This window comes from Carassius auratus, chromosome 6, assembly GCF_003368295.1.
Source record: "Carassius auratus strain Wakin chromosome 6, ASM336829v1, whole genome shotgun sequence".
Classification (NCBI taxonomy): domain Eukaryota; kingdom Metazoa; phylum Chordata; class Actinopteri; order Cypriniformes; family Cyprinidae; genus Carassius; species Carassius auratus.
The window spans coordinates 22,601,939-22,624,642 of NC_039248.1; the positions used below are offsets into that span (position 1 = coordinate 22,601,939).

The 22,704-nt window shown below is 38.4% G+C and overlaps 2 protein-coding genes across 4 annotated transcripts in view; one reads left to right on the forward strand and one right to left on the reverse strand.

Annotated features, from left to right (window-relative positions):
• LOC113101627 (cytoplasmic FMR1-interacting protein 1 homolog) overlaps positions 1 to 12,443 on the forward strand; it is a 37,739-nt gene extending 25,296 nt beyond the window's left edge. For both annotated transcript variants that reach the window (XM_026265666.1, XM_026265665.1), the window contains exons 26-31: positions 4,749 to 4,879; positions 9,276 to 9,348; positions 9,466 to 9,560; positions 11,052 to 11,290; positions 11,393 to 11,540; positions 11,627 to 12,443. In XM_026265666.1, coding sequence (XP_026121451.1) covers positions 4,749 to 4,879; positions 9,276 to 9,348; positions 9,466 to 9,560; positions 11,052 to 11,290; positions 11,393 to 11,540; positions 11,627 to 11,791 — 851 coding nt within the window. In that variant the 3' untranslated portion in view covers positions 11,792 to 12,443. The remainder of the gene's footprint in view (positions 1 to 4,748; positions 4,880 to 9,275; positions 9,349 to 9,465; positions 9,561 to 11,051; positions 11,291 to 11,392; positions 11,541 to 11,626) is intronic.
• A 239-nt stretch (positions 12,444 to 12,682) lies between these two features.
• On the reverse strand, positions 12,683 to 18,864 carry LOC113101653 (magnesium transporter NIPA2-like). 2 transcript variants are annotated; one of them, XM_026265667.1, is made up of 6 exons: positions 18,755 to 18,864; positions 16,532 to 16,759; positions 15,659 to 15,715; positions 15,440 to 15,530; positions 14,431 to 14,591; positions 12,683 to 13,745 (listed from the first exon to the last, which is right to left on the reverse strand). In XM_026265667.1, exons 2-6 carry the CDS (start codon positions 16,668 to 16,670, stop codon positions 13,090 to 13,092), a joined length of 1,104 nt encoding a protein of 367 aa, XP_026121452.1. In that variant the 5' UTR covers positions 16,671 to 16,759; positions 18,755 to 18,864; the 3' UTR covers positions 12,683 to 13,089. The 2 variants fall into 2 exon arrangements, with proteins under 2 accessions (XP_026121452.1, XP_026121454.1); XM_026265669.1 differs by lacking the exon at positions 18,755 to 18,864 and adding an exon at positions 17,549 to 17,690 and having other exon boundaries at positions 16,532 to 16,757.
• Between the last annotated feature and the right edge of the window lie 3,840 nt (positions 18,865 to 22,704).

A 22,704-nucleotide genomic window follows, 5' to 3' on the forward strand; every position in this document is an offset into this window, starting at 1 on the left:
AACGGCAAAGGGTCTCTACATGTAGTTAAAGGCTTCTGCTTGTAAGAGTATTACTTATTTTTGGGTTCTTGGATGTAGCTGGTGACCAAAAAAAATGTAAACTTGAAACCAGTCAATATTGTAGATACCAACTGTTATTCAGAAATTTCAGAGACTGGGTATATAAAAGTGTGTGTGTGTTAGGGCTGTCACTCTTTATTCGATATTCGAATATGCATTTGAACATGATGTGAAATATCCGTAATCGAACTATAAATAAAATATCAGTTTTTTAAATGCCATGTGTAGCGCATTTTTTACAGTCTATGATTAGACCGTTTGTTTTTTATTTTATTCTTTGCCATCTTATCCAGTAGAGGGCACTCTAGACGTATTGTAGCGTAGGCCCATGACCAAATCAAGCGAATAAAGGCTAGTAGCCAGGCACGTGCGCTCCGAACGTGTGTTTTCCACCGCGGGGAACATTGTAAATAAAAAAGAGAGCCGCACTTAATCCAGAACAAGTTGATAGCAGCAGGAGTAAGGCACATAGCCTAGCCTAATTCATTTCTTAATATTGTTTGCAAGAAACACCAGTCTGTTTAAGTTGTCACATTATTGTTTGTGCCTGTTCTGAATTTTTTTTTTATTTATTTTTTTTTTATTTAGCCTAATGTTGTGGGATATGCATAGTGGCACTTCATATAAGTTGAAATTCTAAGTTGATAACCTGCTGTTTCAAACATTAAGTAAAAATAAACAGATAGTCCTGTTTATGACTCACTGTTAATACATTTGTGAATGAATCTCCTTTAGACTATGGTGTTTTTTTTTTTTGTTTTTTTTTTATGCGCGTGGGGGCGGGCACGTAGATGTTCGAATATATTTGAATACATTGCATGATATTCAATATCCGTTTGAATTAGATTTTTCTCAAAAGTGACAGCCCTAGTGTGTGTGTGTGTGTGTTTGTATACTTAAATTCGTTAAATTGAAAAATGAAGTGAGTTTAGGCTTAAATCAAAAACGAATACTTCACTGGGGTATAAAAAACTTTTCTTTGAATTAAATCGTTTTCTGAGATTTGTCCTTGATTGAATCATAAACTCGATTTTGATAAACATCTCATCTTATGTAATTTACCTTCTCAAATAATTAAGCTTAATTTAAAAATCTAAACATTTGCACTGGAAAAAAAGACAATTATGATAACATGAGTGAGGTATCTCACTATGGGACTGCCTCAGGGCGTGGCTGATCGCAGAAGTACCTATAACACCACGTCTGCCAACCATAGCAGACCAATCGCTGCAGTGATCAGGGAGTCCTGCCTCCCTGTATATAAACCTCAGCTACCTGCCATTTCTTCATTTGAGATTATATAAAGAGTGCGTTAATGCGGCCTTCACTTTCTGAATTGTCTCAATCACTTTTGGAGGTAACCCAGTTGCATTCAGATTTAGCCTCTCACGGGCCAGGCCCAGAGAGCTAGTTTCTGAGGGGAGAGGTGAAATATTTCCCATGGCTGTCATAGAGCAGTTGCGCATTCTCTGCAACCCAAAGTTTCCCCGGCCAGTATGGCGTGATCAGAATCATTACATGCTTTAGTTCCCGAACTCTTCATAGTCTTTGCTCGATCAGACTCAATGGAGGGAAAGCATAAAGTAACACGTCTTGCCACTCGTGGGCTAGCGCATCCATTCCCAATGGTGCATTGTTGCCCACTAGAGAGAAGAAAAGGGGACATTGCGCATCTCCACGTGATGCAAAGAGTTACAGAGGATTCCCTCTGGACAGTAAATCCGCTCCCCTGTTCATTATTCCTGGAACATGCGTCGCGCGTAATGACAGGAGGTTCCTGCTGCTCCAAATGATCAGTTCTTTTGCTAACAAGTGAAGCTTGTGAGAACCGCTCCTCCCTGTCTATGTAGGCTGTCACCATTGTATTGTCTGTCCTGACCAATACATGATGATTCTTGAGAAAATGCACAAAATGTCTCAGAGCTAGTAACACTGTCATTAGTTCTAGAAAATGTATGTGCTTCTCTCTCAGTGCCGGAGACCAAACTCCCCTCACTGTTCTGCCCTCGAACACTGCTCCCCAGCCCGGGAGAGATGCATGTGTTGTCACCACTTTTCTCAATAGTACTGGACCCAGAGGACATCCTGTCCTGAGAAAAGACAGGGCTCCCCAATGATAGAGAGCGCTGGTGAGACACGCACTCTGTGCCTGAGACGGCTCGTGGGGCGAATGCCCTGTGACGCTGTCCAGTTCTGAAAATCCCACATTCTCAACAGTCCCAGGGGAACCACTGACACTCTTGAGGCCATCAGACCCAGTAGTCGAAGACACATTCCGAAAGAGACTAAACTCCCTCATTTAAAGAGGGAAAGGCAGGTGAGAAATGTCTTGATGCGCTCGAAACCTCACTGGATTTAACCTGAGACCCAAGTAGACTATTTCCTGTGAAGGATATAGACAACTCTTCGTGTTCTTTTTATATTTATCCCACTATGTGACCTCAGCCCTTGGCTTGGATGTGTCAGAGAAAACTTTATTTGTGATGGGATGCTTACAAACTTTTGTCTTTCCTCCCTCAGAACAAAGCTTGTAAGTGGAGGGAGAGACAAATCTTTGGTGGGCGCCAGGGGAACATGGGCCATTTTCCCATGAACATTGGACTTTGAACTGCCCACATGAACACTTTGCACTCTTAAATTCCTTCTCCATTTCCCCGTGGGAGGGAGAAAGGAATTGTTTTGAAGGGATGGGACAGAGAAACCAGTGCTGTCTCCAAACCCTTCTTGTTGCTAAACTGATGTCTCGGATCAACTGCCTCTTTTTGTTCCACTGAGGGGGGGCCGACCAATGTTTCGCTGCTGCGAACGATTGTTTCGGTTTCACGAAACCAGACTTTGACTGAGGGGCCGCACTTCCCGGCTGTGACCTCCTCTACCTGAAGACCTGAAATTCGGACGGCTAGGGTGATAAGGACAAGCTTAAATGCTTCTCCCTCTATTTTTCTGCAGGTCACATTGCTGACGCATAGCTGTTACCGTCACACCGAACATGGCCTTTGAAAAGAAAAAAAGAAAAAGTTCATATATCATAAAGTCCTATCGATCATAGGGGCATCCAAAAACTCCAAAAACGTTTTCATTGTCAGAGAGGCCTGACAAACCTAGCCATAGCAATCTCTCTCCCACAACGTCAAACCCATACTCCGATTCAAATGATTCGTCACAGATGATTCTACAGGGGAGGATCTGCCACCCCCAAATCCTCCATTCCCTGGACATCTAGCCTCGAGAACCCCTTAACAGGTACTCAATGGGAAAAAAGGCTATTCCCAAAACCTCTTCATTTCAGCCACACAAGCCGGGACGGCTGGAATAAACTGCCTCGCTGGAGGGAGACCTGACTTAAGTCTCTTTCCGTCATACAAGTCTCTTTCAGCACCTTTTTCTGCTGGTTGGCATGGCCAGTCAATCGACAGTCTAGCCGCGGCCCTGCGACAGACCTCGAGAAGATCTGCATCCGTCTGTACAGGGGAGGGTGAGCTCTCATCCTGTGCACTCGGCGGACGCGACTGCATCGGGGGAAGAATAGCATCTTCATCGTCGTCAACATCCTCAAGGATGGTCGCTAAAACTTTGTCATCTTCCTCTCCTGCTAACGGATCTTCAGACAGCGGGGGAAGGACGGGTGACACCTTCTCCATCATCTCACCCCAGGAGCTGGAGGCCTGTGGACAATACATCGGTTCCTCTCTGGGTTGAGCAGAAAGGCATGGGTTTGACTTCCCAGCTACTGCAATGCGAAGCCTTCACTTTTGGGTTTTGACCAAGAACATTGCGCAGTGGGGACAGCCCTCGGGGTTGGACAAAGCTGCCTGAGCGTGTTTAACGCCCAAGCAGGAGATGCAGAGAGCATGTTAGTCTTTCGCAGGAATCCACATTACGCACACATACGAATGAGAAGGAGAGCCCTTTCCTCCGGGGCTCTCCGACTCTTTTGCAGTGGCCATGAAGCCTACACTGTGCTGCGACAGAGAGATTTTTTCCTACTTTTTCGTGCGTGGTGAGAACGCCAAAAACGTAAATAGAAAAATAAATAGAAAAAGAAAAACTTAAAGTAGAAAAATGGCTTTAACACGTTAGTTATCTTACTCTATATGGCAAGTCACTCGACAAGTGTTAAGAATCTATTGCGTTTGGCATGTTACCTAGTGGCTCCGTCGATAAACTGTTTAGCAATAATTCCCAAGGTCTGCTGAGGACAGCTTCCGAAATCTTCACAGGGAAGAGACCAATAATGACAAAATGGCAGGTAGCAGTGGTTTATATACAGGGAGGCAGGACTCCCTGATCACTGCAGCGATTGGTCTGCTATGGTTGGCAGACGTGGTGTTATAGGTACTTCCGCGATCAGCCACGCCCTGAGGCAGTCCCATAGTGAGATACTGAATGAATGTTAGAAAGAGAACCTGGCTTTTTTTTACAGTGTAAACAGAAGGTTCCTCAAATGTATTCTTTAAATTTCTTTACTCGATCTTATAGAGGTCTTAAACTCTTAAATTTATCTTTATTAAACCTTCAGAAACCATAATACATGCATGTGCTGGTCGAGTCAAGGTTTGTTTTAGGGCCTGGATCAATATTACTGTCACCTAGACATCCTGATCTATTTTTGTTAATCACTATGCATTTCTAAAAACAACCAAAATGAGGCATTCTAGTGAAAGTATGACTTTGTCTCCTGGATGCAGGTATTCTGGAGTTCTTCCACCACCAGCTGAAGGACATTGTGGAGTATGCTGAGCTGAAGACTGTGTGCTTCCAGAACCTGAGGGAAGTCGGAAACGCTTTGCTGTTCTGCCTGCTGAGTGAACAGAGCTTGGTATGACCACTGAGCATTCACACTGAACTATAGAAACCATGCCTTAAAATGGTACTGACCAATCCTACCTTAGCAACTGTTGCCACCTGCCATAATCTTTTCTTTAAAGAAGAAATTCCAGCTTATGTAAGAATATCTATTATTTTTATTACCACTTGCAGTATTTTTTGCAAAGCAGAGGGTCAGCGCCATCAATAAACAGATCTTCAGCAGACTGATAATGTGGTTTTGAGAGTGAAGAGTGTGGAAGTGAACTTTATTCATTCATTTTGTCCTTTGTGGTTTGGCTCCTTTCATATTCTAATATCACCGTGACAAGTGACACACAAGACGCATAGCTAAAGTCTTCAATCATGAATGAATCTCTTAATATTTTAACTTTTTATAAATTATTCAGGAGGCAATGACAGAATGGAGTGATATACTGTATAGATGTACTGTAATGTGTTAGTTAGGTGTGATTAATTTAGGAAAACGCACCCTGGCCCTGCACAGACCTCTATCTGACATGGCATACAGCTGTTGACACACATGATGCAGGGCAATGACTGACTGTGTATTTAACACAATAATGACTTTATCTTTGTGGGTCATTACTCAGCCCAAACTGATGTGATTAAATTAGATTAATCAGCACATCGTGCAACTATACATATATATTTACACACTATACATATTATATATATGTGAATATACATTTTGTATAAAAGTACACAATGCAGGTGACTTCCATTTTTAAATCTGTCACCTGCTCAGTGTTTAGGATCTCTGACTCAGACACACTGTTGTCATGGGAACACATCTGCACATCAGCAGTGCTGTTAATTTCTCCATGTCAGATTTCAACCCTTTTAAGATACAGATCAGCTTCAAAAACATTTTTTTTCTAATCTTTTGTTTTTGAACCAGCCCCTAAAACCGTCATGTGCATATTTTTCTCAAACAATGTGATCTTGCTGTTGCCTTGCTTATACCTTGCTTATCATTCAAAATCTGAATGATAACAAATCACTTTAATCAAAAGTAAAAGGCGAAAAAACACAGCTTGCTACTCACAATAAATAACAGTCAGGGGTAGCTGAGTCCAAAGACTGACATCATAGCCACAAGTTTACTTTTTGTTGGTGTAGTTAACAGCTTTAACTTTCAACATTAAGATTTTAGGTTACAATGAATTTCTGTGTATATTTAGGAGCTTTAACTATTGTTTTATTATTGTGTGATCGCACAGCTTTTTTTGCAGTTCTTTAACACATTGCACTTTTAAAACCAAGAATGCTTTAATTGAAAATAAAAATAATACCACCAATCTAGCACATGCCATGTATGAATTTATTATTTATTATCAATTTGATTAATTGAGTTAATTATCAAGAATATGTGACTGTCCAATCACTGTATAATGGTTGGAACGTCACTGCAGCATGGTTGACAATATCTGACATTCATCCAGACACTCAGGAGACTCTTCACAGATGTGATGAGATGCTGTTTATTTGTCATCCATTTTGTCACAATTATGAAAGTTACCCAAGGAGATGCTGTCTTCCACCACCATCCACATTAAACATCAAATTATATAGCGTCAACAATTAAGGGTTGTCTTGTAAAATAAAGTTTTCTGTGCCTGTGTGAAAGTACCTGCTCTGCATGATGGCAAGGTCAGTGTAATCAGAGCTGTCGGCTGTAATTCTCTGCATTTTAATTTAAATGTCAACAGCCTCATCTGTCATAGCTCCTGTCAGTGGTATGTGACTGCATGGCTCCATCTGCTGGAACCGTACCCATAGAAATCTGTGTCAAGGATTTCTAAAAGGCTTCATTGGACATGTATTTAAACTCCTCTTTTTGAAATGAAGTGCCATTTCTGTTTTTGTGTTGTCTAGCCAAATCACCCCTCTGTGCCACGAAATAATTCCTCGACACAGTATGAATAACTCATGCCAAATACTGAAGGGAGGTAGTTTGACGTCAGGATATACATAACATTTATGGTTAATGTTAAATTTTAATTTCTACATATACTCTTTTTTTTTTTTTTTCAAGTTACATACCGTATTTTCCGGACTATAAGTCACACTTTTTTTCATAGTTTGGATGGTCCTGCGACATAGTCAGGTGCAACTTATTTATCAAAATTAATTTGACATGCACTAAGAGAAATGAACTAAGAGTCATGAACCAAGAGAAAACATTACCGTCTACAGCCGCCAGAGGGCGCTCTATGCTGCTCAGTGCTCCTGTAGTCTACACTGAGCAGCATAGAGCGCCCTCTCGCGGCTGTAGACGGTAATCATTTCTCTTGGTTTTAAATAAATGTGACTTATAGTCCAGTGCGACTTATACAGTATTGTTCAAAATAATAGCAGTACAATGTGACTAACCAGAATAATCAAGGTTTTTCGTATATTTTTTTATTGCTACGTGGCAAACAAGTTACCAGTAGGTTCAGTAGATTCTCAGAAAACAAATGAGACCCAGCATTCATGATATGCACGCTCTTAAGGCTGTGCAATTGGGCAATTAGTTGAATTAGTTGAAAGGGGTGTGTTCAAAAAAATAGCAGTGTGGCATTCAATCACTGAGGTCATCAATTTTGTGAAGAAACAGGTGTGAATCAGGTGGCCCCTATTTAAGGATGAAGCCAACACTTGTTGAACATGCATTTGAAAGCTGAGGAAAATGGGTCGTTCAAGACATTGTTCAGAAGAACAGCGTACTTTGATTAAAAAGTTGATTAGAGAGGGGAAAACCTATAAAGAGGTGCAAAAAATGATAGGCTGTTCAGCTAAAATGATCTCCAATGCCTTAAAATGGAGAGCAAAACCAGAGAGACGTGGAAGAAAACGGAAGACAACCATCAAAATGGATAGAACAATAACCAGAATGGCAAAGGCTCAGCCAATGATCACCTCCAGGATGATCAAAGACAGTCTGGAGTTACCTGTAAGTACTGTGACAGTTAGAAGACGTCTGTGTGAAGCTAATCTATTTTCAAGAATCCCCCGCAAAGTCCCTCTGTTAAAAAAAAGGCATGTGCAGAAGAGGTTACAATTTGCCAAAGAACACATCAATTGGCCTAAAGAGAAATGGAGGAACATTTTGTGGACTGATGAGAGTAAAATTGTTCTTTTTGGGTCCAAGGGCCACAGGCAGTTTGTGAGACGACCCCAAACTCTGAATTCAAGCCACAGTACACAGTGAAGACAGTGAAGCATGGAGGTGCAAGCATCATGATATGGGCATGTTTCTCCTACTATGGTGTTGGGCCTATTTATCGCATACCAGGGATCATGGATCAGTTTGCATATGTTAAAATACTTGAAGAGGTCATGTTGCCCTATGCTGAAGAGGACATGCCCTTGAAATGGTTGTTTCAACAAGACAATGACCCAAAACACACTAGTAAACGGGCAAAGTCTTGGTTCCAAACCAACAAAATTAATGTTATGGAGTGGCCAGCCCAATCTCCAGACCTTAATCCAATTGAGAACTTGTGGGGTGATATCAAAAATGCTGTTTCTGAAGCAAAACCAAGAAATGTGAATGAATTGTGGAATGTTGTTAAAGAATCATGGAGTGGAATAACAGCTGAGAGGTGCCACAAGTTGGTTGACTCCATGCCACCCAGATGTCAAGCAGTTTTAAAAAACTGTGGTCATACAACTAAATATTAGTTTAGTGATTCACAGGATTGCTAAATCCCAGAAAAAAAAATGTTTGTACAAAATAGTTTTGAGTTTGTACAGTCAAAGGTAGACACTGCTATTTTTTTGAACACACCCCTTTCAACTAATTGCCCAATTGCACAGCCTTAAGAGCGTGCATATCATGAATGCTGGGTCTTGTTTGTTTTCTGACAATCTTCTGAACCTACTGGTAACTTGTTTGCCACGTAGCAATAAAAAATATACTAAAAACCTTGATTATTCTGGTTAGTCACATTGTACTGCTATTATTTTGAACAATACTGTATATGTTTTTTTCCTCATCATGACATATTTTTGGACTGATGCGACTTATACTCAGGTGTGACTTATAGTCCAAAAATATGGTAATCAAATTTAACGTTAATGTATTTTGAACATTTGGGAAAAAATGTAAGTTATTTCATGATATCAACATTATATGAAACAGCATTATTGTAAAGTCTTACCAAGAACTGCCCACAGACATTAAGCTAAAGACTAATGGAATCTGTGCTTTTCTAGTTAACCAGATTAACACAATGCAGCAAAACTCTGTGATTTATGTAAATACATGACAAAGTGTCAATGTTGGCTTGTCTCAGATTGCTTATTTGAATTGAACTCATGCTTTGATCCCACTGTTCCATTGATTACTTTGCTTTTTGCCCTTGTGGTTTTAGTTTCTGAGTTTGTCTCTTTTCCTACAGTCTCAAGAGGAGGTGTGTGACTTGTTGCATGCAGCACCCTTCCAGAACATCTTGCCAAGAGTTCACGTTAAAGGTAAGCTCATGTTTATGGATGTCTGCTAAGGATATGCAGTATTTATTTTTAGAATGCTTTATTTGAGCAATTCCTCATACATATCCAATAATCCCTCTACAACCCACACTTGAGCAGAAGGTGAACGTCTGGATGCAAAGATGAAGCGTTTGGAGGCCAAATACACAGCGCTGCATATGGTGCCTCTAATTGAGCGTCTGGGAACCCCTCAGGTGGGAAAAACATCACGGCGCTGACAGCCGCTTTAGTCGTGCTCTGCTGCTTTGCCGCCTCCAGTACACACATCTACTTATTGTCATTAGCATCTTCAATTACACACCTAACTGCTGGTTTGAGCTCATACCTGAGCCTTCAGCGTTCACTTTTTTATTCATGAGCTGTGTCTGTGGTAAAAATTTTCTCTGAAGTTTGCTTAAAGAATTTAGTATTACTTTATCCTGGTAAGACCGCTATTTTTTGTCACCTTTGTTACATTAATTGGCATTTCTACAAATGGAATCAGTAACAGCATTTGTGTTTTTTCTAATTGATTCCGTGCTTAAAAGATAAAGAAAAATTAAGTCCCAGACCACTATTATATATGGAATAGGTCTAAAATTATGAGATACAAAGCCATAATTAAGTTGGAACAATGAAGTCAAAATGAAAATGCCTTGCTAAATCATGCTAAAATTCAGAGATAAGCCATAATTAAGTTGAAATTGTGAAAAATGAAATTATGAGATAAAATCAACTGACAAATCAATATTATCATGCTACAGTAAATAATGTTTTTGAGCTAAAGGTCTAAAATTAGGGGGACTGTGTGGGAAGTTGTAGCCTAATGGTTAGAGAGTCGGGTGAGTTCGAGTCTCGGGCCGGCAGTAATTGTGGGTGGGGGAAGTGCATGTACAAGTTCTCTCTCCACCCTCAATACCACGACTTTGAGCAAGGCATCGAACCGCAGCATAAATGGCTGCCCACTGCTCCGGGTGTGTGTTCACTGCTCTGTGTGTGTGCACTTCGGATGGGTTAAATGCAGAGCACGAAATCTGAATATGGGTCACTTGGCTGAATGTCACTTCACTTTTAATTATGGGAGAAAAAGCCATAATAAGGTTGAAATTGACATAAATTGAAATTATGAGAGAAAATCATAACTATGACAAGTCGAAGTTATCATGCTTTTGGTAAATGCTTTGGCATTTTGAGATAAAAGCCATAATTATGTTTACATTTACATTAAAAAAAGTTTAAAAAAGTACATTATGAGATAAAAAGCTATAATTTGAAATTGAGATACAAAAGCCATAATTAAATTGAAATTGTCATAAAAATTTAGAGTTAAGAGAGAAAAAATAATTACGCTGAAATTGACATTAAAATTTGATACATTTTGGAAAAGTTGATAATTTCAGCTCTGTATCATAATTGAGATAAAGTCAGAATTGGACATGCCATAATTGTGAGATAAAAAGTCAAAATGATCACATCTCAGTGGTGATTTTTATGCCATCATTATTCATTGTTAAGATTTAACACAAGACTGCATAATTGTGGTGACATCGCCATCTACTGTTCAAATTTTATTAACCACTGTAAATATGATTTGAAGGACAAATCACATGCTTTGACAAAACAAATACCATCGTAAATCTTGACGCAGACTTGAGTGACCAGTACTGGTCTGATTTTAATCAATACCCTGTACAATCTCTCCTCAGCAAATAGCCATCGCCCGTGAAGGTGACCTGCTGACTAAAGAGCGGCTGTGCTGCGGTCTCTCCATATTCGAGGTCATTCTGACTCGCGTCCGCGGTTATCTGGACGACCCAATCTGGCGCGGCCCATTGCCCAGCAACGGTGTGATGCACGTGGACGAGTGTGTGGAGTTCCACAGGTTGTGGAGCGCCATGCAGTTTGTGTACTGCATCCCGGTGGGAACGCACGAGTTCACTGTTGAGTGAGTGCAGACTGATCGCCTGTTTTTCTCCTCATGTAGAATGGCTGTTTGCAGTGAGATTGGGATATTTGTGCTTTGTAAAGCATATTGATCTTCTTCTAGACAATGTTTTGGAGATGGTCTGAACTGGGCTGGTTGCATGATTATCACATTGCTTGGACAGCACAGACGCTTTGATATCCTGGACTTCAGCTACCATCTCCTTAAGGTGCAGAAACATGACGGCAAAGATGAGGTCATCAAGAGTGTGGTGAGCTTTTCCTCAATGAGAAGTTTTTATTTAACTTCTGTGGTCAAGGCATCAGCTTAACCTTCCTTTTCTCTCTTTTTCTTTAGCCTCTAAAGAAAATGGTTGATCGGATTCGCAAGTTCCAGATTCTGAACGATGAAATCTTTGCCATTTTGAACAAGTACCTGAAGTCTGGGGATGGAGAGAACATGCCAGTCGAACACGTCCGTTGCTTTCAGCCTCCAATCCATCAGTCATTGGCCAGTAACTGAGATTGGCATACATTTGCACCAATCAGGAGTGGAAGAGATGGTAGAGAGGAACATTAACAACAAGTTTAGGACCAGTTTCACTGTCACATTCTACATAGAGACTCCTTTCATACACCAGCAGCCTGTAGTGTTCACAGAGCCAGTAAGTTGCCTTGTGATTAGTCAAGTGTGTTGGAAGCATCACTCCATTGTACCATTATTGGTTTTGCACATCTCAGGCTTTGGTAAATTAGGCCAAAATATGTTTTAAAATGATAGACAAACAGCCCAGTTTTGCATAGTGTCTTTCAGGATGATTTTATTTTGTACACACACTCGTGCCTTATCTTTTATATGTTAATGATAGCACAGCACTACTCATTTTCATGTTTTTTACCAGTGGAAAGCAGTGGGAAAAGGTTGGAAAATGACCAAGTGGGTTTTATCAACTGATTATTTAAGCTTCTGCTGAGAGACCAGTGGTTTATTTCGATGTTGTGTTTTTGAATGATTGCATGCAAGATTATTTTGCTTCTATTATCCTGAATAATATTTTAAGCATAACCAAGTTCTTACTCTCAGTAAACATGCATTTTTGTATTTGAATTATGTAATCAGATTTTAATTCAATAAATATGAGACTGTGTGGTTTCCTGGGTTAATTTTCAACAAATTAAGCGAGTTGAGTGACTAGTTAACTCAAAAATAGTCATCGTTTACTCAGTTTGAGAGCTATATAAAAACTAGATCAAGTCTTCAGTGGTTCTCCTGATCAAAAGCGCCTGAACCAGCTAATCAAGATCTTCAGGACTGCTTGAAAGCCATCTTTGAAGATGTTGGAGATAAATTTTGAGGACAGTGGGTTGCCAGGAAGATTTTTTGGTCAATAACCCCCAAAAATAAATCACAGCACTGCTGATGAACTGAGACCGTCTTCTCATCATTCCACTTGGATGTCTTTATTACAAAGTCAAAGCAACTACTGATTTTATAGAAAGAAACTCAGTGCATGTAAATACAGATATCTGTACATAAAATATAACAAAAGTCTCTTAAAATCGCAGTTGTGTATTTACAGTGCTACATGAGGAATGAGATGAAGATTACCATGTAGTCTAGTCTGAAACGAACAAAACGAAAATGAGCCAAACAAAACCCTTAGTACAATCGATTGGTCCATCTTTTTTGTTTTTGCGTTGAGAGTTGATTGTCTTAGGTTTTATAGTTTTATCAGTAAAGAAAAGTAAAAAGCTAAATGTCCATGGAGCAGCCAAAACATTTTCATAGACGAACTGCTGCATACCGGCTCCCCTTTGAACCTACGAGACCGTCATCGTGCCGTTTCTTCTAGAGACGCTGTCGAAAGGCAACCCTGACTCTATGTCATCAAAGTCCTCCGTGACTTCGTTACGTAGCAGCTCGTAACTGGAGTGGTTGTGAGCTGCCATGCCATTTAATAAAGGGCCGTTCTTCTCGTCCTTCCTGATGGACACGGCCAATGTCGCCAAGCTAATGCTAACGTCCTTAAAGGCGTGCAGCAGGAAGATGCCCACGATAATCGTAAAGAAGCCGCTCAGTGTGCCAATGATGTCATCGGTGCCCATGTGTTCCCATTCTTTGAACAATATGGCAGAGCAGGAGAGCACCGAGGTGGTGAAGAAGACGTAATAGATGGGCGTCACCAGGGACGTGTTAAAGATGTCCAGTGCTTTGTTCAGGTAGTTGATCTGTGTGCTAACACAAGCTATCAGGCTCAGCAGCAGCAGCCAGGCCAAAGGTTTTGTCAACACTGGCTTCCCAGCGATGGCCTCCTTAATGGTGATGCCCAATCCCTTCACGCAGGAGACGGACAGAGCACCAATCACAGAGCAGATAGTGATGTAGACCAGGATGTTGGTTTGACCGTGGCGAGGGCCCAATACGAAGATGAAGATGAGTGCTATGATGATGACAGCGGTGGCGAAGACCACGAAGCCTGGAGACAGATGGAAGAAAAGATGAGTTATTAGTTATATAAAGCAGTCAAAAGACAATCAGACTAATCCCATTTAGCATCAATATAAATATGTAGACAAAAGTTTAGAAAAAGACAATTATATTCTGCTAGGACGCATTAAATTGATCAGAGGTGATAGACTTTTACACTGTCAATTTTTTTTTTTTTTTTTAAATTCTTTAATTTTTCCAAATCCTGTCAAAATTGATGACCATTCCCACCGAAATATGCAACAGCTTTTCAACATTAACAAAAAAATTCAAATGCCTTGAACACCAAATCAGTATATTAGAATGATTTCTGAAGGATCATGTGACACTGAAATCTGGCTCCTGAAAATTCAGTTTTGCCATCACAGGGATAGATTACATTTCTATTATATTAAAATAGAAAAAAAAATACATTTGAAATTGTAATCATATTTTAAAAATATTACTGTTTTTTTATGTATTTTTGTTCAAATAAATACAGCTCTGGCAAGCGTGGGAGCCTTTTTTTTTAATAACAGTGTCCTTGTTACACATTACATGCACTAACTATAAAAAAAAAAAAAAAAAAAAAGGCTGATCCCAAACTAAAGCCACTATTTTATTTCAACTTTCTAAGACTAAAGGGTTATGCATCTGGCCCCAGGAGGTCCTTCATTCTCTTTACACATCATTACCTGGATCAACCAGTTTTTTGGCCATGTCTTCCAGGCTGTCGATCTCCTCCTCTTGCGGTGCATGTATCACCATGGTGGTGGAGCCCAGGATACTGAGCAGACAGCCAAGCTTCCCGTGCAGGTTCAGCCTCTCTGTCAGGAAGTACGAGGACAGAACGGCACTGCAAAAACACCCACGCATTAAACCCTTAAAGATACTGTTTACCCAAAAATAAATATTCCCTCTTTATTTCCTCACCCTTAAATAAAAGTACTGTAGTTTTTTGTAAACTAAAAAATGGATTCATACTTTAGAGATTGCATATTTATCATCTAGATCACTTTTTTGATTCCATGACCCTCCACATTATTCACAGAAAATTGTCCAGGTGTTGATGGTTTACGGAATAGTTTTTCTTTGGCTACTATTTTACACAAAAATAAATAATACAATCTACCCAATAAAATATTTGAGTTTGGCATGCCTGGAAAAAATTATTTTCATAAAACATATAAAAATACCATTGGAAATTATTAATCTCATGACTTTTCAAGTTTTAGAATTTTTAAATAAAATTCCAACCCTGGTTCCCAGTTGCTGAGCGGGTTTATTTTTTAGATTTCTATTTTAGATATTTTAATGTTTGCTTGGTCTTAAATCATCTTAAGGTCCTAGAAGTTTGTACTAAATATAAAGTAACTAAGATGAGACTGTGACCCATGTTGAAGCTTATTTTTGTCCTTTTGAGAAGTTAATACCTTTAACACCTTGGCATTGAGCACTTTGTGAAGTTGATGCATGCAACCACTAAAATGAAGGACGTACTTGTTTTAAAAACAACAAAAAAGGAAACCACAAGAATTACTGCTAAACCACCCACACGAACCTCTAGAGTTCTGAGTGCAAGATTTCTGAGTGTAACATTTTCTCAAGCAAAGCTGCATTTCATACTTTCCACCTGCTGTCTGTCCCATTAAAAGAAGCAACGGTCTTTTATAATTCAGAGAAATCCACGGAAGGTTTACAGACCTGACTAGCACGCTGAGAGCCCCGAGAGGAGTGACGAGGGTGGCGGGAGCGAAGGCGTATGCAGCAAAATTGGCAGCTTCGCCGGCCCCCACTGGCAAAGCAGACAGAAGTCAAATTGTTACTTCCCAAAAGCCGAGCCATAAACATGATAAATATACATTGTACGTGAACAGCTGCTCTGAGCAGATGAAAATGAGTTGTTTCATCTGTGTCACTCACTTGATAACAAGCCAGCCCACCAAAGGCATTCTTTTAAGTATGCGTGACCTCCTTGGCCTGGAAAGAGAGATCAATTTTTCCACATTGTTCAACAATATGTCAGCAAATATTGTGTATGACACATTTTCTATAATTAAATTGCACTGTATATAATATATCGACCCTAGATGTAAAAAAAAAACACTCATTGGTGACTACTTGGTAGAAACATACGAATCCCTCAGAAATGATTGAAAATGTCAACAGTTAACCCTTTCGAGTCGATTAACGCATACATCTGAATAGCTACAGCAAGGTTAAAGGTAAATGACATCACAGTTAGTGCCAACACTGAACTTAGTATCGACGCTAAACAGAGGATCAGTATTTCCTCAAGCTCTGCAGGAAATACACTACGATTCAAACGTTCGCATTTCCTGAATCGGTCCCCTAAATCAAACTGAACGTTTAAAATGTCACAAATGCTTCAAAAGTCTTGTACTGCTTATGTTCGTTGTCTGACAACCAAATAATGCCAACACAAAACCAGAATGTATAAAACAGTGACACTTTATAAAAAGCAATTAGTTATAGCTTTTGTCTTTTTACAGTAAGACTCATTTTTGTTGTTTTTAATAAATGGCACGAGTCCATACAGGGTTAAATATCTCCGTACGGTGAAGTCAATGACATGGTCACGGAGTTAATCATTTCTAAAAAGTGTGCAGCAAGTGATCTGTACAGTGCTGCACCTTTATTTTTAAACAATGAAGGCTGCAGAACAGGTGTGTGGCAATCATTTTCCCACCCATACCAGTTAAACCTCTCTGACGGAGCTAGCGGTGTATGTTTCCTTGATACCACTCGATCAAAAGCTTACAAAAAGAAACATACCTGCCCGCATAGAGCCCTTCCTGGCCAGTCGAAGGAGTCCTTTCTTCTTTAAGATGAAACTACCGCCAATAAATATACTGGAACTTACAGCCAAAGCGAGGCCTATATAGAAATCGTACTTTCCTCTGTCTTGACCCATAGTGTCGTTAGTAGAGTTCCCTCGAGTCACATTGACATGCACACACCAAAGATTCAGTCCAGAGGAACAATCCTGGCCTACTGCAAAACCTGGCAAGAAAAAACTAAAATTACAAATCATAATTTTAGGATTAAGTTCCTAGTTTGGGGGGGGGGGGGGGGGGGGGGGAGAAATAATAAGCTTATACCATTTTTATAAGAAACACCACACACATTGCAGCTCAAAAAATCTGAAGTTACATTCATGACAACCCACACACACACACAGTTCAGAGGGAGAATGAAGAATGATAGTGTGTGTGATGCACAATAAGTGACATCATGTCATGATAAAGGAAACGGCACTAAACACGCCAGCTCGAAGTCCTGCTACCTACATGTGTTGACATTAGGAAAATATTATCAGCATGGAGTCCAACCGAGTGATAAAGACTCACTTCCGTCTATTTCATACAATGAAAGTGAATGGTGACTAAGATTGGCATTGTGCACCTCTGTGTGTGTGTGTGTTCACGGAAGTTATGCATTTAACGTTAGGTTTGAATCAACGGTGGGTGAATGATGAAGGGGTTATCATTTTGGGTGAACTAGCCCTTTAAGTCGCGAGACACGAGCATACAGCTGATCCAGCAAACTTTAGAGTACAATTAAGAGCGATGACTGACTCGTATAAAATCCCATGTCCATTTTTTCTACAGACATAAACTAGTTGTCTTATAAGAGTCAGCGTTTGGTTGTCGAGGCAGTAGGAGAGATCATCTTGGCATGATCACAATTACCTCATTCATACAGCCAACCCCAGCCGGATAGCCTAGCCAATTAGCTTCATAATTCACAACACACGCGTGACTAAAAGAGGTTATGAAGACATTAACAGTACCTAGCTGTTTTCCTGTGATTAGCTCGACATCGTGTCCGGTCACTGATATTTCACGGTTTTGACTTTTACATTTTCTCGACACCATGAAATGCAGACGCGATGTTGACGCAAACCCATGCAGATCCACCTACACGGTAGCGATTTCTGATTCTTGAGAGAATAATTCTTTTGAATCGAATCTTTTCAACCGAATCAATCTTTCACCAAACATTTTGAACAGTTTTTCTCATTAATTCGATTGGATCCTTTTTTTTTGGCAAAGTGAAAATATACATGCGCTAATGCAAATGCACTGACTTAGTATAGTACATATAACAAGAAATTATAAGCACAACTTATACAAAAGATAATAAAGAACATACAAATAAAATATTGCTTTTCGATAAAATATACTGCATATTTTAACAAAATAAATTTAAAACGCAGCACACTTTTACCATATTTTTTTATTATTTTTTTTTTTACACTTTTACCATCTTTGTTTTTTTTTTATGCATATAACATTTAATACACATGACCACTTTTACCATCTTAAGGGGTAACCATATGCCGTAATTACGTCATGACGTAAACGAATCACTGAATTGTTTAGAAGAGTCGAAAAGCGGCAGTGAATTGAATCAGTACAGTGAAAGGTGAAGCAAGTGCGCACGCGCGGAATGTCTCTTTTGATTGGTCTTTTGTCGTCTTACGTCTTCTTAAAGTCTTCTTTTCGTGCGTTTAAACATTGTAACCTAATGTAAACCGCGTTTTGACCATCAATATGAAAATTAGTTGTAGTTATAAATATAATAAATCTGAAATGGTACTTTCCTCACCGAGTATCAAAATATAAAAATGCAGTATGTTGCGCTTGTGACGTAGATGCACATAGGTAAGCGTTGAGTCAGGTGTAGTAACCACATATAAACTACAGGAATTAATCTTAACACTAAAATGACTTATATTCTACAGCTAATTAAAACAAACATACAAAGCAATGTTGTAAATTATAAACATATGTTCTTAACATGCAGTATGTAAAAATATAGGGGTGAACATCGATACAAGCACACTCGATCTCTTTCTGGTCTGTTTTCATAAGGCAAACATTCGCATCGTTTATTAAACGATAAAGTCGCTTACAATATAACGTATTAGAATGTTAAACTGTAAATACAACATTAATCCACTTAAGGGAATACATAAAATAACGCACAACCTACTCTGGGATGAAAATGATTTGAGTTCCTTTGGAGGGACGGGATCAGGATACAGGAGAGTCCTTCGACTAGGAAGTTGCTGTTGTGAGCAAAGGTAAAGAAAACAGCCCCTGCTGGCCATCATCTGGCCATGCTTTCAGTTACATTCAATTATTGATGGTAGACTGACCAAAACTGTCACCATGGAGTAATTCCAGACGGAAATCCTGCCAGTATTTATTTCTAGTAACATGGAAATCATTCTTGTTTTTATTTTATATTCACCTGGTTAGGTTTTTCAACAGATGTTACGTTTTAAAAAGTGGGCATTAAAACCACGATGACCTAATTATGTTAGCAAAAAAAAAAAAAAAAAAAATTAATAAAACATGTTTATAATTACTTATATTTACAGTCTGTTGGATAAATAGTTTTATACATAGCTGACTATATATATATATATATATATATATATATATATATATATATATATATATATATATATATATATATATATATATATATATAAATGAACAATGAATAAGCAATTAACTACGTTATCCCATTTACATTTACATAAAAATGACAAAAGGCCCTTATTAAACGATTCATCAATTTATTATAATATTAAAAGTCAATCAATGATTTATTGTAATCAGTAGTTAATTAATGAGTTAATACTGACTAATCATAATATTAAAATACAGTTATATAAAAATGTTATAGGACCTCTCCCTTGTTTGGATCCACAATAGGTTAATTAGTATTAACAACTAGATCTGTCAGTCATTCATAAAAAATGATGCACTCATGAATTAGTCCTCTTTAGCTTTGGTTTGGCTCCAAGAACGTTTAGCTTCTTGAGAGATGCGTAATGAGGCAACACCCACAGATACTGTGACGAAACCAGAAACAATATGTTTGATCACGTTAGTTTCTGAGAGTGAGTCCAGGAGGATATTCCTTCACACATGATGATGAAACAGGACTAAGAGATTTCAGACAAAACAAAATGGAGCTTTAAATGTTAAGTGTTGTCACGGCTATACAAAAACATTATTGCTGTATGTTTTTTTTTTTTTTTTTTTTTTTTTAACTGAACCAACACTGAAACTACTTAATCTGAACAATGTTGACACTGTTGTCATTTAGAGCTGTTTTACAGCAGAATCTGGATGGTCTTCATAGTTGAATTTTCATAATCGATTCTGCTTTTTTCCTGTTTATTATTGTGAAGCTGTTTAACGCAATCTGTTCTGTAAAAAGCACTAAACAAAGAAAGGTGACTTGACTTAATATGAAAACAGATCAGAAAAGTTTCAGATTCTCTTATTCAAAACAGCCTACTTGACACTATTTGTAGGAATTGCCCTTTTCAAATAACCTGCTGTTAAGTGATGTATGAGTGTTGTGTTATCAGTCTTACTTTCTATAGGAATAGTTCACCTCAATAAGAAATATTTAGTTTTTCAAACCTGTATGATTTTTTAAAATAGAAGTCAATGTGAACTCAACTGTTTGGTATACCAACATTCTTTCACAACCGTTAAACAACTGGGCTACAACCCAAGAATAGATGAATTATGGCTCCACCAGACATGTTTTTTATACCCTGGTCCATCAGTCTCTCCTCATGATGTGACATTTTCAGACTTGGGTGAGTGAATGATGAGCACAAGTTTGCCAACGAGATTGAGATGTTCCTGGAGGAGCCATGATGACAGAACAGCCCTGATTAATGATGAAAAAACTAAACCACATAAATCAGTTCACGGTAAAGGTGTCCTGATATGCTAATATAAATGTGACTTAAATGTCAAATGTTGTTGTTGCTGTAATAATTATTTTGAGATTGCTCAGACCACTGGATCAAATAAATTAAGTGCAGAACACATTGGGGGCAACATTGTATGCCAAAAAATGTCCTATTTGTCCTACAATCACTATAAAATGACAATAATACACATTTTAAAACACCCATTTTTCATTTGAATTTAATTTATTAGCAGTAGTAGAGGAATGACTCAATGTACCACATGACCACACAGTTAGCCAGGTGAGTCCCACCTGTAGTAACAGATAATTCATTAAATATTCCATTTATGGGATCTGTGGGACTAAATATGTGGGATAATAGAAATCTGATGTGAAATACCTGATTTACGGGCTCGCAGTATCCCCGTTTTGTGAAGTACAAACGTAGATCCATTGATAAAACTGGACACGACAACAATCACAACACCAACGACAGGGAATGAAACCTCATCCATAAATCTATGAGATTTTATGTACAGTCATTGTCAGTCTTTATATCACTTATTGTTTTACTGAGATGATAAAGCCTTCATATGCCTGTTATGTTTTGGATTTTGTTATTGTAGAAAGGCTCACAAACATTATGACTCGATGTACATTACATCCCGGAAGTTCATTCTCAGGAGTTACTTGCCAAACTAACGACCTCTGCTGGTTAAGGCCTTAAGGCAGAGAGAAGATTAAAAAAAATATCTAATAAAGAATACAGTTTTAACACAAATGAAATGAGTGCAGTTATTGTTGTATTGTTTGCATCATCTGAGTTTCACCATGCATGTAATGTGAGGTGGCTGCCCAAAGTTTTAAGCTGTTTATTACAGCACTTGCTCCCCTTGAGCAAGGCATCGAACCCCCAACTGCTCCCCGGGCACCGCAGCATAAATGGCTGCCCACTGCTCCGGGTGTGTGCGTACAGTGTGTGTGTGTGTGTGTGTGTGTGTGTGTGTGTGTGTGTTCACTGCTCTGTGTGTGTGCATTTCGGAGGGGTTAAATGCAGAGCACAAATTCTGAGTATGGGTCACCATACTTGGCTGAATGTCACTTCACTTTCACTTTCACTTCATTTACAGCAGGTGGCGTTGTAATATCAAGAGAGACTTAACTTACATCTTTAAACGGGATATCAAAATGACATTCTCAACCACTATACACTTTCATTGTATACATGAAAAAATGAAAGGGAATTGTGACTGAGGCAGTAAATTATGGCAGAATTTTCATTAAATAGACTTTGGAAAATTTATTTTATTCATGCTAATTTACCAAAAAATTGGTAAATGGGGTCTTCTTCATGTTTGGTTAATTAAAAAAATAATACTTTGACTTTAAAACTACGGTGATGATAATATGAAAAATATGGACAATAACACTTAGCTACTATTTTGGCTAATTATTTTACACATAAATGCAGAAAAAAAAACTTGTATTTGCAGAAGGAATTGATGATCTTCAAGTCCCTAAAACTTATGACAAGCCTTTAAATGGTGTCATTTCTTGGGAGGTATACTTTGATGATTAATATTTTGATTTGATTGTCTTCTTTTTGTTTTACATTTTTAAGCTAATTGGAATTGTATTTAATTTTTGAGGGGGTTTATTAAGGATTATTTAATTCAAGCAATAAAAAAAATAGTTTTCATTATATTCTTACTCTTTAACTAAAACAAGAGCATTTTTAAAAATGATTTCATTAGTAAGACTAACCTGTACACTTTATAAAACACTGCAATAAAACTAAATTAATTTACCACCTTTTAAAAACATACAAAAATAGAACTTTTCCACTTATTCTAATATAACGTTACTCATGCTATTTTATGGGCTCATATTAATTATGAAACTATATTGAATAGTTGTACTTTTAAGAATTTGTTTTCATCATAAAAAAAGCAAATAAAACTCTAAAAATAGAAAATGTAGTCTAAAATCATAAAATACATATATTATGCTTAAACTCCCCACATAGGTAAGTTCTGGCAAAAATACTTATTTGTATACCTTATTATAGTTTATGCGTTAGTTTTAGTGCATAGATGTGGTTTTAGTCAACGTCGTGCTCCATGTGTGTCCATCACAGCCTGTGATTGGCTCTTGCGGCGTCCCGCCCCCCATTTGTTGTACGTCATCTCATTCTTCTTCATCTGTTTGGCTGCCTATGC

Excerpts from the sequence above, each read along its gene's own strand:
- LOC113101653 (XM_026265667.1), bottom strand. The coding sequence starts at position 16,670 with ATGGGTCAAGACAGAGGAAAGTACGATTTCTATATAGGCCTCGCTTTG. Across the intron at positions 15,716-16,531 it reads GAAGGGCTCTATGCGGGCAG|GCCAAGGAGGTCACGCATAC; the intron begins GTATGTTTCTTT and ends CTCTCTTTCCAG. Across the intron at positions 14,592-15,439 it reads GCTCTCAGCGTGCTAGTCAG|TGCCGTTCTGTCCTCGTACT; the intron begins GTCTGTAAACCT and ends GTGTTTTTGCAG.